The sequence below is a fragment of the Lissotriton vulgaris genome, chromosome 1_1 (assembly GCF_964263255.1).
Source record: "Lissotriton vulgaris chromosome 1_1, aLisVul1.2, whole genome shotgun sequence".
Lineage (NCBI taxonomy): Eukaryota > Metazoa > Chordata > Amphibia > Caudata > Salamandridae > Lissotriton > Lissotriton vulgaris.
This window is the reverse complement of record NC_141685.1, coordinates 1,127,827,602-1,127,841,406: the sequence shown is the minus strand read 5'-3', so window position 1 is coordinate 1,127,841,406 and position 13,805 is coordinate 1,127,827,602. Positions and strand designations below refer to the sequence as shown.

At 46.4% G+C, this 13,805-nt stretch overlaps 1 protein-coding gene across 1 annotated transcript in view; it reads right to left on the bottom strand.

The window, feature by feature from the left end:
- Positions 1-5,288: 5,288 nt before the first annotated feature.
- The window catches only part of NCKAP5L (NCK associated protein 5 like), a 135,015-nt gene continuing 126,498 nt past the window's right edge, over positions 5,289-13,805 (bottom strand). Inside the window, exon 12 of the mRNA XM_086963756.1 lies at positions 5,289-7,085. Within this exon, the coding sequence (XP_086819882.1) occupies positions 6,858-7,085 (228 nt within the window). The 3' untranslated portion in view covers positions 5,289-6,857. The remainder of the gene's footprint in view (positions 7,086-13,805) is intronic.

Below are 13,805 nucleotides of genomic sequence, written 5' to 3'. Positions count from 1 at the left end.
TGTGCACCGACTCATGGTGGATCGATACATTCCAACTAATTAAACCAAAAAAGAAAAAAGTTGCAATTAACACTTGAGCCGGTGCTAATGAGATGGAGTGGGGGAGAAAGCAGAGTGCTTTACCTTTAATAATCCATATGGAAAATACTCCCAGAAGAATCCCCTGCCCCTATGTGCACAACAGGATTCAAATGGCGTCCAACCTGACCTGTTACACGCTGCTTTTCAGGTACACCTGAAAAACCAGAGCTGCTGGAACCAAGAAAGCAAAAATTGTTATTAAACTGGCATTGACAGCCACATTCAGCTACATAATACACGCAAACAGTTAATAGGTCAAAAATCCAATTTGTTTTTATTTCTTTATTGTTAAAGAATCAGTCCTTAAAACATGAAAAATTAGTAAAGGCGTGTGCACATTTTATACAACATGGCAGATTGAGTAACCTTTAGTCATATCCGTTGTTTCTATTCCCTTTAATCGCCCTAGATAGCCAAAAGGGAAGGCAAACTAAGTGAGACACTGCGTCTAAACATTGCATTTTTCGAAAAGATTCATGCTTTGTGGGTGCTGAAAGCTACATAAGAGAACTTAACTTGTTTAAGAGTTTTATCGGATCCGGACTCTGAAGGCAACGAACACGTCATTGGTTTTAATTGTACTTTTTAGTAGCTAGCCTGGGATTCACCACTGTGCTTATCGGCAACCTTCTACTACGATGATGCAGTCAGTTCCCAACATTGCCTGATCACGTTAAGAGTCCTGCAAACGGCAAATGTTAAGTGAACATATTTCTCGAGAGCGATACCCAACCTTTCAGTGTCAATGGCGGAATTTGATGGAATCAGTACACGTGCCACAATACCCTCAAGGGCGGCCTCCCTGAACATGTCCATCACCATCAGTCACATGGGTCAAGGCGGGGGTGGAGAGGGGCTCTGTCAGCCCAGGGTATCAGCGACGAGTTCTAATGAGCCTTTGAGGCTCTTGAGAAGGATCCAGTCTGCAGTGCGGTCTCCATGTGTGTTCGCTGGTCCAAGGCAGAGGTCGGACGGTCCGTGCTCGGATTGTTGCCCCGGCCTACACTCAACGCCCTGGTGTACCAGTCACTTCCTTTCGAGCCAGGGCTGCACAAGATGGCGGCGGCGCCATCTTACAACACCGCCCACATCATGATCACCCGCCCTACCCCCCCGCCATTCACACGACTAACGGGACGGGCCGCAAAACCCCGGAGCCGCCAGTCACACCACCCCCGTACTCGCCCCATCCCTGTCACATTACCCCCATACCCACCGGGCTCACCATCCTCCGTTCCAACTCCACTCCCAGTCACACGACCCCGCACCCGACGCAATCCCCCGGAGCCTCCAGCCACACGACCCTCCCTACTGGCCCTACTTCGGAGCCTCTAGCCACACGACTCCGTACCCGCCCTACTCCGGAGCAGCCAGTCACGGCTTTCAGTACCCACACTACCCTCCGAACCCGCCAGTCACATCACTTGCCGTTCCAGCCCTACCCGTAGTCACAAGATTCTCCGTACCGCTAAATACCACGGAGCCGCCAGTCGTACGGCCCTCTGCCCCGCTTAATCACGGTTAAACGACCCACCATACCCGCGAGCCATACACGCCCGACACACAGCCTCCCGTAACCACCCTACCCCTGAGCCGTTAGTCACGCGACCCCCCACTACGTAACCGACAGTCACTCACATGAATTGATACGAGTAGACCATGGTCTTTACAGTTAAGAACCCAAGTGGAGCCGTCATCATTATATAAGATGGTAGTTAAGATAGCCCTTCCCAACCCACTCCCGTCGAGGCCCAGGCGAGAGATAAACCTGCTGACGCACAGAACGGCTCAGCCTACCACGGCTAACTACGCAGCCATGCAGTACTCCAGCCGAAGACCCTTACACTCGGGAGGACCCACCAGCCGCCGCCATCTTACCAGCGCTCTGCCACTCTCCATGAAATCTCCGGCGCATCTATGCTGCGAGGCGGTGGACAGCAAAGCGCCCTGCCCGGACACTCGCATGGTGACACTGCGCAGCCCTGCTGGATCCCTCATTTGTTTTAGTTTGCCGCTAACCCCCGACACACAGCCTCCCGTAACCACCCTACCCCTGAGCCGTTAGTCACGCGACCCTCCACTACGTAACCGACAGTCACTCACATGAATTGATACGAGTAGACCATGGTCTTTACAGTTAAGAACCCAAGTGGAGCCGTCATCATTATATAAGATGGTAGTTAAGATAGCCCTTCCCAACCCACTCCCGTCGAGGCCCAGGCGAGAGATAAACCTGCTGACGCACAGAACGGCTCAGCCTACCACGGCTAACTACGCAGCCATGCAGTACTCCAGCCGAAGACCCTTACACTCGGGAGGACCCACCAGCCGCCGCCATCTTACCAGCGCTCTGCCACTCTCCATGAAATCTCCGGCGCATCTATGCTGCGAGGCGGTGGACAGCAAAGCGCCCTGCCCGGACACTCGCATGGTGACACTGCGCAGCCCTGCTGGATCCCTCATTTGTTTTGGTTTGCCGCTAACCAGGCAGCTTTCCTGGTAAAACCGGTTTAGGAAACAGGGATTTCAATTGAAGGCAGCCACACACTACCTCCAGGGATCCTTTGAGGCAACGTCCTCCGCAGACGCAGAAGTGCCGGCAATGCCGGACCAGACACGGGGGCGTTCCCGGCCTCGCGTGACGTCGGCAAAAGCCAAAGAATGTCGGGAACGCCCCCGTGTCTGGTCCGGCATTGACGGACAGGCCCCTCGTCCAATGGCAAGGCTCCGTTTACGGAGCCAGCCAATCAAGGACGAGGGCCGAACAAAAGCCACACTACAGTTCTCAACAGGATTTCGCCTGCGCGGAAAAGCTGCGCAGAGCGCAGCTTCCGCTAGGCAAAACCTAAAAAGTGCAGTGTGAGGTTGTTTATACTAGTTAGGGTACATCAACCTCTCTAGTGCGTGACTTACCTAAACAGCCATTGACCGCTTTTGGCCAGCCTCCTGGTCCAAGCCTGCAGCCTCTTTCCAAAACCTACAATCTCCATTGGAAAGCACTGGGCGCCAGACGCTGATTTACACCCTGCACCCGGCCGCACGTGACACTTGTGGTGTAGCTTTGGTGCTGCTTTGAGGCTGCCAACAACCCCCACCACCCTGCTCACTTCAACCCTTGGGGCGTTTGCCTTAAGACTGGAGGTGCCTACCTGCAAACCGTGCCTCTTAGAGGTTCCGCCCGGCTCCATTGGATAACATTAGGCCCAGAATTTTCTGCACCCGGCCGCCTCAGTGGTGCTGGTAGTGCAGTACCTACCTGATCCTAAACCTTGCCCTGTGTTGTCCTTAATCTCCAAAGCCTGGGGAAGTAAATAGAGTACTTGCCTGCAAAATGTTTAAAATTGTTTTCCTCCATAGGATGGCATTGTAAGTCTATTTATTGCACTGAACTGTTTACCTGTATCACTGCCAAAACCTACAATTGTACTTGATTGACATTTACAGAAAGCATTCTCACTACTGTGAAGTATATAACTGCATTTCCAAAACATTACTGCATTCTTGAAAAGTATTGCTACATTTACAAACTAAAACGTACCTGCACAAAGTGATTCTTGGTTCTAGTAATAAAACAACAAAGTAACAACTATTTGTACAACCAATTGGTCTGGACTCAGTCTTGGAGTGTGTGACATAATTTCTTGCCCGAGTGTGTACAACAAATTCTTAACACTACCCTCCGATAAGCCCAAATGCTCAGCCCAGATTCCACTAACTTGAGAGTAAGGAATATCTACTTAAACCTCTGCCAAACCTGTGGGGATTCCCTGGACTCTGTGCACACTATACCTCTTTTTGGTGTAGTATATACAGAGCCAATTCTATAGTTACTGTTTGTGCAATGTCAACATATTGTTGTCAAAGTATTGCTATAAAAAAAAAGATGACCATGCAGTTTTCCGCCACCTAAAAATTGGAATCTGAAAAGCAGTAAAACGTTTTGATGTGTGTCGACTACAGGTATACTGTTTAGCCCACAATGCACCATAAAGTGATTGCAATTGTCAGATTATATTTTTTGCCACTGGGTTCAAAAGCATTATCTCTGTGGTCAAGATCTGTCCTGTCTTTGTACAGAAAGAAAGGAGCAAGGCCTTGTTACAAAAGGCAACAATTATGTAACTGATGCAGACAGAGTTCCATGCCCATTTAGTTATTTCTGTGAATCGCTGATAACTGCAAAGCTCATGTCAGTTCTACGCACACTTCACATCAGCTAGCTCAAGTCCCGGTCTCACTTTTAACAGGCTACCCAGGGGTACACACACATAGTTGAAAAAAGCTGAAATACCACCTCATACAACCAACTTGGCCCGTAATCTGGGGGTGCATTTTGACTCTGACCTGTCTTTTAGACAACAAGCGGCTAGAGTGGCAGGCATGTGCTTTGGGGTAATAAAGGGACTGAGAAAGTTCTTTGATCTTCTGCCCCTTGAAGCAAGGAAAACAGTTACGGTTGCACTAGTAACATCACGCATCGATTACTGTAATAGCCTTTACGCTGGTACAAATAAAGCTGTCACACACAAACTTCAGATGGTGCAACATGCAGCTGCGAGGTTGGTTTTAAAGTGGCCGAAAAGATCATCTGCAACCGAAGCCCTTAAGGCATTACACTGGCTGCCTATTACAAAAAGGGTCTTGTTCAAAGTACTCTTAATTACTTTTAGAGCTGTCCACAACTTAGGCCCATCCTACCTGAGGAAAAAATTCAGCAGATACTGCCCAACCAGAGCACTGCGTTCTTCAACGGCCAACCTGCTTACCGTCCCAAGTTTCAGACTTAAAACTCGAGGGGGTAAATCCCTGGCGGTACTGGGAGCAAAAGCATGGAATACCCTTCCCCCCCAGTTGAGATTACTGGATAAAGAAATAGATTTCCGTAAACACCTAAAAACCTGGATCTTTAATCTTCAAGATACGACTGCCAAAAGCCTAGTGTAATTCGGGTCACGGTCAAGTAAGCATAGGAACTACCTAACATCTGGTGGTCCTTTCTGGGCGCCTAGATGCTCCTTGGAGCGATTGTCGCGCGTTATAAATTGGTATTTACATTACATTACATAGTGTATCCACCGGCCCACCCATGAGCTGTAAGCCCCTATTGTCGCATGCTCACAACACTTACCTTCTGTGGCACGCCGCACATAAAATGCTCATTTTCCATGCAATAGTATCAAAGAGAAATGAATTGACTGAACCACCAGTTACGTTATCATTATTTACTTTTGGAAGGAAACATAACTCAAAACAGGCAACAAGCACATGTTTCACAACAATAACTTATATAAATAAAAAAGACATTGGTATAAAAATGGAAGCGTTTGAAATATCGGAGTGGGAGAGAGGAAACACCCCCCTCCTTTCAGCCTCCTCAGCACCATCTGAATTATTTGCAGCTTCTAAAAACGGAACAAGACGCAAAATACAGGAATAAAACAGCAGCAGGTACATAAAATAAAGAAATCTGGAGAAGAAAATGAGACCTGAAAAGGTCAACACTGACCATGGCTCAATGCTGGAGATACAGGGCCAGCAGGCCAAGGGAGCAAGGAGGGGTAGGGGCACTGCCCAGCCCACACTCAAGCACCACAGAGGGGCTGAAAGGCCAGATACCAGGCTTTGAGAGGGCCTGCTGCACCATCCCTTGTCGCAGAGATGTTAGCAAGCCTCGAATACGCCTCGTCCAAAAGCGGGGGTGTTTATGTCGCCATCAAATCTACGCAAGAGGATAATACTTGCGGCGGGGGAATGTTTGTCCAAACAAACTGTCAAATTCCATTAGGCAGGGTTTTTCCCTCGCAGTCTGGACTTATTCCTGACAAAATGACAATAAAGAGATCCTGGATGGCACTGGTGATGGAGACTCTAGCAGTTGCTCCGTGATGCGTCACGCGTAATGGGACATGGGCGTTTTTGCATGCCCCAACTAGAACTGCCACATGTTATTTGTTTGACCTAAGTATGAATTTGGTCAAAGTGAACAATTTTAGAACAAAAGACTTGGGTTCTGAAGTCACCTCACTTACACACAGCAGACCTACCATCTGACGCGGCCCACGTAACTCATTAGTGGGGGGGGGGGGGGGGGTCAGTGCTCAGGTGGGGGCAGACTCAGTCATGCTTATTTGATGCATGGTTTCTATACCAAGGGATGGAGGTGCCTGCTTTTGCACAACTGTGAAAGTGGTACGGTGGAAATAGTTGTGACTGATGTACAGAACATCAAAGGAAAGAGTGCAATAGAGGAGAGTGACGTGGTTTGGGGGTGGGGTGGCTAAAATATCGGTTTGAAAACCATTGCATAATTTACCTGTGACACCTACAGTTGGGCCCTTGTGGCAGAGGTGCTGGCAACTCCTCTAGGACAAATGTCATTTGGGACACTGACACAGTTAGTACATCAAAGTGGCAGTTCTTCTGGGGTGTGCAGACGAAGCGTTATTTCAGGTGTGCCTGCTGCTCTCTTAGCATTGGCTACTGGTGTGGTGGAATCATTTGGGCAGGTAAGGAAGAACATAAGACCCCCAGACTTTGATCCCAGAATCCTGGTTTAGTGGGTGAAGGGCACAGGGTGATGAACGCTACAAGGTCCTCCAGCCTTTGCCCACATGGTGATGAAATTGTCGGGGGAAGGAATAAGCACCAACATCCCCCTTACCTTGTCCTCTGGGGTTGTGCTATTATCCAGGAGACAAGCAATATAAGGTCTTCCAGGCTTGCTTCCCCGGGATTGTGCTATTGTTCGGGGGAGCGGGTAAACATGGTAAAGTCTTCTAGCCTTGGCTCCCACAGGAGGACAGGCTGTCGTAAAGAGAGTCACTCAGAGACTCCGAGCTCTCCAGTCCAGTCTGTGCTGCTTCACGAGATTTCAAATCTGGTGTGCCATCTTCTCCCACGTCAGACGCACTGGGGGTGCGTCTGGTGATGCTGCCGGGGAAGGCCAAGGGGGCATGAGGAGTCAAGTGTGGCAGATCACAGCCCTTTCTGCCTTCTGCTTGAACCTGAAAGAGAAAAGAGGAACATAAAGCATTTATGTTTAAAGTATGTTTATTGTGCTGCACATACGGATCAAAGACAACATCATGTGTTATTCACTGGTTCGGCACATAAAGCATTTAAAGGCGTTGGCAACTAACTTGATGCTTTGCTCCCACCACGTCCTATTGCAGTTTGGGAAAATCAACCTCCCATACATTTCAGAAAAAAACACACGCTGAGACCTTACTTAATTTTGCAAGATACTAAATATTATACTTTCAGAAGCTGTCCTCTTAAATGGTTTCATCTGCAACAGAACTGGTCAGGGCCTCCTTTTTAAGCCAGCTGCCACAGAATCCCCATAATGACACTAGCTGGAACATAGGATCTTGTCTGGGTGTGATAGATCTTGTCTGGGTGTGATATAATGCCAGGGCTATTCAGTTGCAAGGCTATGTCTAGTTAACAGATTATTTGCCATCTTTTCCCTTCATAGTAAGGTTGGGTGGCACACTTGTGAATCAATAACGGATACTTAACTGCAAATCAAAATCACAGCTAAGCTACTGCTTTTGCAGCACATATTTTCATTATATGCTTCTAAACAGTAGCAATTACTCTAGTAGAAAGTAGAGCATAAAAGCCACAAGGCTCAAATACATTTCAAAGCTACATGGCCTATCTAAGAATATTGTTAAATATGCCAGTGTACAGCCTAGTGGCTTTCATGACCGCATATAAAGAAGCGGGGGCTCACTGTCTGTTGCCTTAGATCTTTGTCAAGCCACAGCTGGTCTTCCTGAGGTTCTAGTTGTTACGGCTAGCACCCTGGCAATGGGGACAGGCGCTGTGATCTTCCTTCTTAACACCACAGCACCAGGGTTGTCTCAGGTACTGGTTCCATTTACATCTGTTATGGGCCTGACCTGTGTCATTAAAGCTTTCCTGCAGGCGGAGATACTCAGTTGAGGCACCATCTTCCACGCACACAATGTGGTCTGTCAGTATACATTCCTGGCCTAGTTTTCAAAGCAACTCTAACTTGGAACTCAAAATGGCCACCTCTGTGACTTCTGCAAAAGGTACTTTCCCATGTAAAGAGGGCCCTGTCTATTTCCTGCACCTCACTGCAGTACCTGTTTTAACCTTTTATCCTGCATTACGCTATGTAATGTCAAGAGACTCCTGGGGAGAATCAAAATTTCCTTTGGTGTTTTGCATCAAGGCTCTGACCTCAAGTTTCAGACTCCATCAAACTTCAGCCAGGTCATATTTCACATGGTGGAAAACTGCCTAAGAGTGAATTTCTTAAAGCTGTTTTTTCTCTCATGAATTATGTCCAAGGGCAAGAAGTGACCTACAGGTTAGTTAACTGGTAGCACTATATGATCCAAGCTACAACAATCTACAAAGTAACCATTCTGATACAGCCTTACAACACACTACTGAGGCACACTTCCAAGGGCAGGAAGGGAACGACAGGTTAGTTAACTGGTAGCACTATATGATCCAAACTACAACAATTCACAAAGTAACCATTCGGATACAGCCTTACAACACACTACTGAGGCACACTTCCAAGGGCAGGAAGGGAACGGCAGGTTGGTTAACTGGTAGCACTATATGATCCAAACTACAACAATTCACAAAGTAACCATTCGGATACAGCCTTACAACACACTACTGAGGCACACTTCCAAGGGCAGGAAGGGAACGGCAGGTTGGTTAACTGGTAGCACTATATGATCCAAACTACAACAATTCACAAAGTAACCATTCGGATACAGCCTTACAACACACTACTGAGGCACACTTCCAAGGGCAGGAAGGAAACGACAGGTTAGTTAACTGGTAGCACTATATGATCCAAACTACAACAATTCACAAAGTAACCATTCGGATACAGCCTAACCACACACTACTGAGGAAGACGACAAACTATCTGCTTAGAGGTTTGATCTTCCAATTGCTTAACCTGCAAATGCACATTGATGATATTTAGGTCCATCCCAGCTTGGAAGATGGATCGGGGACCACAGAATCAACACTGAGTGTCTGAAGCTCATCAGCAATGAGATCCTACTGGTAGGGAAAACACACTCGGAAGCTGGCACAAATAGCCACCTGCCTCAGGAGCAGCCTCTTCACAGGTAGGGAAAGAAATAAAATTGGGTGTGTTGTTTGGTGCAGAGCAATTATTTGCCAGAGAAACCTAGGTGTCAAGCACACAAATTAACAACTGGCTGTCAATAGCACAATCTGACCAGTAGGGTCTAGAGTTGTTACATTGTTTATGTCAAAGAATAAAAAACACAACACCACGACTCTAGGTGGAATTATAATAACGGGGCACACCATTTGCTTTGAAAGCTCGCCATTAGCTCACAGGAGAACAGAGGAACAATTTCAAGAGAGTCACTACATTCCGTCCTGAACCAAAGAGTCAACAATATTACATTGACCTTCCATGGCAAAGAACAGCAAAGAAAACAATGAGACAAGTCCACAAAAGAGCAAGTGGACAGATTAACATTCTCCCAACCATCTGAAAACTCTTCCTACCCTCCAATCTTTTAAGGTCAGCCTGAAAAGAACACTATTCAAGGAGAAAGCCTTCCCTACTTAGGCTAATTCAGACTACCCACTGCACCTTGAGGAAGGCACCAGAAAACTTAAATGACAGTTGCAGTGACTATCCATGAAAAGCAGGACAACAAATGGCACCATCAACAATGACCTTCATCTTCAACTCAATGCAGCTCTAAAGCAAAGTAGACCACCAGTCAGGTAATATTGTTGTAAAAAGGGTGTATGCCAGCACACTGACACTCAACGTACCCCCGGCACAAATAACAATATTAGGTGAAAAGGGTGCGACAATGAATGTAACTTTCAAAGTAATACATGTTATATCAAATGTTGCTATAGTTTTAAAGGCAGGGTCGTAAGTTTAAATAAAAACAACATTAACAACCAGAGAAAGCGAAAACGGTCTAATTGGTGGGTAATACAATGTTACTTTCCGCTGATAATAGTTTTGTGCCGTGAAAATATCCTAGATTCACATGCTTTACCATACGCTGCCACCTACTGATGGGCTTGGAACAAACAGAAACTACATTACTCCAAACATTTTGGATATCTACAAGAGGGGCCAAAGTGACTCATGATCACTTAATACAAAATCAACAATCCCTGGCGCTGTAGGCACCATTTTAACTCAAACTTCAGAAAATCAGACTCTAGGTCGAATTCTTGTATGCATACAGCAATTTCTATCACAAATTGGATATTGATTGAAGAGGTCTGGAATCTGCAGGTACAAGAACATATCCAAGGTCAAACAGGAGTGTTTGCATTGCACGTAAAATAATGGTTTAATTTAGTAGCCAATTTCAAATGATTGATCAAGATCATTAGATTTGGTCACAAAAAGCCTACGTCCTCAGGTGTTTGTATATTCTTTGGTGATTCGTTTAAGCTTTAAGAACGTAAAAAGAACTTGGGCCTTAAGAGATCTTTCTGACAAAGAAGGGATGTGTCCTGGGTCTCTGTATCACATCATCCTCACAATCTGTTCACGTTGTTCACATACACAAGAAAAACTCCAGGATATCTATTGACCAAGGGTGTTATAGTGTTATGAGGAATAGAGGCCCCTAAGCAGTAATATAATAAAATTCTGGGATCATCAGGACATAATAATTCATGCCTGGGTAAGATGCACATTGATCAACAAGAGAACCAAGGAGTGAATCCTCCAATTGCCAGAGCAGGATCAATTCCCAAGGGGCACTGTGGTCCCAGAGCAGGGCTCACCGGAGCTCTCCAGGAGAGTATGTGACCCGGTGGTAGGAGTCCCCATAAAAAAGCAGTTAGTTGGATCGAAACGTTGTTGAGCTAGATGGTCTGAATCTATTGATTACGTACAATTAATTTTGGGTTCAGTTGTGTCGTGCTGTATATATTTGTGACTTTGTACTTTTGTATATTTTTTGTCACTTATTGTTACCTGTGTGTTCGTTTGATACTTATAGTAGGGTGCCCAATGGGGGTGTTTACCCCTACAAATTATTTTAAACTAAAAAATGCATTCATTTTAAACAGTTGATTGAACACTACCTGGGCATCACTCTTTTTACCAGTGTATTCTTTATTATATTACTGTTTAGGGGCCTCTGTTCCTCATATCACAATCTGTTCACAACATCACAGATGACTGGTAGCAGCTGTGAACATTCGGTTGGGGCTGAATCAAATCAGTACTGGTTCGGATACACCACTAGGGTGTGTAGTTGTTGTCAGGGAAAGTTGTTGCAATGCAGAAACTGAATTAGTGAACAGGATGGTGAACAAAACTCAGAGGGTGGACAAACCCCTAAGAAGACTGAAGTGTTCAGGCTGATATTATATAAGATGCTTACAGGTACTGATACTTATGACATCCATGCATCAAATTAAACTGGATTTGATAAGCTCTGCTCAACACCTGTAAGGGTATCTTGGCGCTGGGGGGGTTGCTGATGTTGTGTATAGTTAGTCAAACAGCCAGGTTTTCAGACATTTTCTGAATTCTTGCAGGGTGGAGGGTCCAGAGGGGGAGGCCATTCCAAGTCTTGGCGGCAAGGTAGGAGAATGAGGTGCCGCCGCTTCTGCTTCAGTGGGCCAGGGAGAGCTAGGCAGAATGCAGTTGTCTGACGGGTTTGTGGAAGATCAACCTGTGGTTGATGTAGGTGGGTCCTTTGATTGTGCAGGGCCCTGTAGGTGTGGGTTAGCATTTTGAACTGGCACCTTGAGGGGTTGGGAGTGCTTGATGCCACAAATGTGAGCACCGGCAAAGGGTATTCCCACAAAGTTTGCTTCAACATCACACCAGAACCCAGTGGAGGGAATCCAAGCATGGCATGAGCCCATGGCTGGTGTCACTGAATCCACTATTTCCATGCCAGTGATTTATTTAGCCACAACTCTCCCATCACAAAAAACGTCTGCAAAATGATCATGAACATGTACTAGCGCACTGTAAAGGGGAAACCGTGCTTGTGCTGTGGAGCAATGGGCAAGGTTCCTGGATGAAAAGACCTTACCCATTAGACTCCCGGATAGGAGAAGGAGCCAGAGTTTTTCTTGGAGTTAGAGGATGCCTGCACCTCAAGGCTCTCTGTGGCGGGATCAGCAGTTAGAAATACTCTCCACTAGGCAGAAAGCACTGGTAGCAGATATCCTTGCCGTTTACTGCCAGGATGAAGCTGGATTGCCCCATGCCTCCGAAGTGGGCTCCATAAATGTCTCACTGCAGTGGAACAATGGTCCAATGGGCCAGCTTCAAAATCTCTATGAGGAAGTTGGCCTTGTTCTCTTCCACATGCAATAGCAGTTTGAAGACCTCTGCAGCTATGCACAGGACCACTATGGATGGGGCAACTTTCTCAGCGAGTGGCCCGAACAACACTCTAGGTACACTGCCAGAGAGGTGTCTGGGCAACTTCCATTTTGCACAGTCAAGCAGTTACCAACATCAGTTGCAAGGGGGAAAGGAAGGGGGGCGATTTCGGGGATGTCAGAGGAGATAGTGTGCCTTACACTGTTATGATAAAGGAAATTTGGCCTCTGAATGGGGACTAAATTCGAACCAAACAGCTCATCAAGTCTGCCAAAATAATGTTTTGTGAAGTTCTGTACAGAAACCATATGGCTGCTGTACAGATGTAGTTTCTGTGGACATTAGCTACAAATGCTAGTGTGACCTCTTTTTACTAGTGGAGTGCCCTTCCGCAGTCCGCCCCAGAGCTACACCAGGTGCCTGATAGAATGTTTGGATTTTTTGGACCATCCACCCTACAATGTCTACTTTTTGACTGATGAGCGAGTGTTTGCTGATGTGAAAAAATGAAAAATGTATTTCCCTTCCTGATTCATCTGGTTTCTTGCAAGTCATACATAACTGCCCTTCTGACGTCAACGTGCGCAGGGCTCTTTCTGCCTGTGTTTCTGTATCTTGGAAAAAAGCTGGCAGCTGTATAACTTGATTGACATGGAAATGTGGGATGACCTTTAGCAAAATGACAGGTTTGTTCTCATCGTCACTGTCCTTGTGTATTTGCAAGTATTGGCGCTGTGAGTTCATGCAACTCACTGACCCTCAGTAAATGGCACATGATGGTAATTAACAATGCGTTTTTGAGTATTAGACATTTGAGGCCGGCATTATGCATCTACTTAAATTGAGACTTAAGAGCTGTGTTAAGAACTAGGTTTAAGTTGCATGATGCTGTGGGCACCTACGGTGATGGGGCCACCATCTTTGCCCCTTCCAGAAACCTCTATTACTGAAGAATAAAAGAAACTTCTTTCTAGGGCCCAACTCAGGTAGGCCACTATGGGAGAGAGGTGGACGCTAAGAGAAGCAGAAAATGTTACCATTTAAAGGATAACCACAATTTTTGGCGTGTTTGTATGACTGTGTTTATGCTGTCCTGCAGCTGTGTGAATGACCATGCCTTTACTAGCCAGCCATCTAAGTATGGATAGACAGGTCTTTCCTGTCTTCCCCAGCACCAAGGACGCCTTCAAAAACGCCACCCGCATACACCACCAACTGATCCGGAATGCCAAGAAAGCCGCTTTCAAGGACCGACTAGATAACAACGCCCACAACAGCAAGGAACTTTTCAACATCGTCAAGGAATTTACCAATCCCTCGGCCAACTCTAACGACATCACCCCCTCTCAAGCCCTCTGCG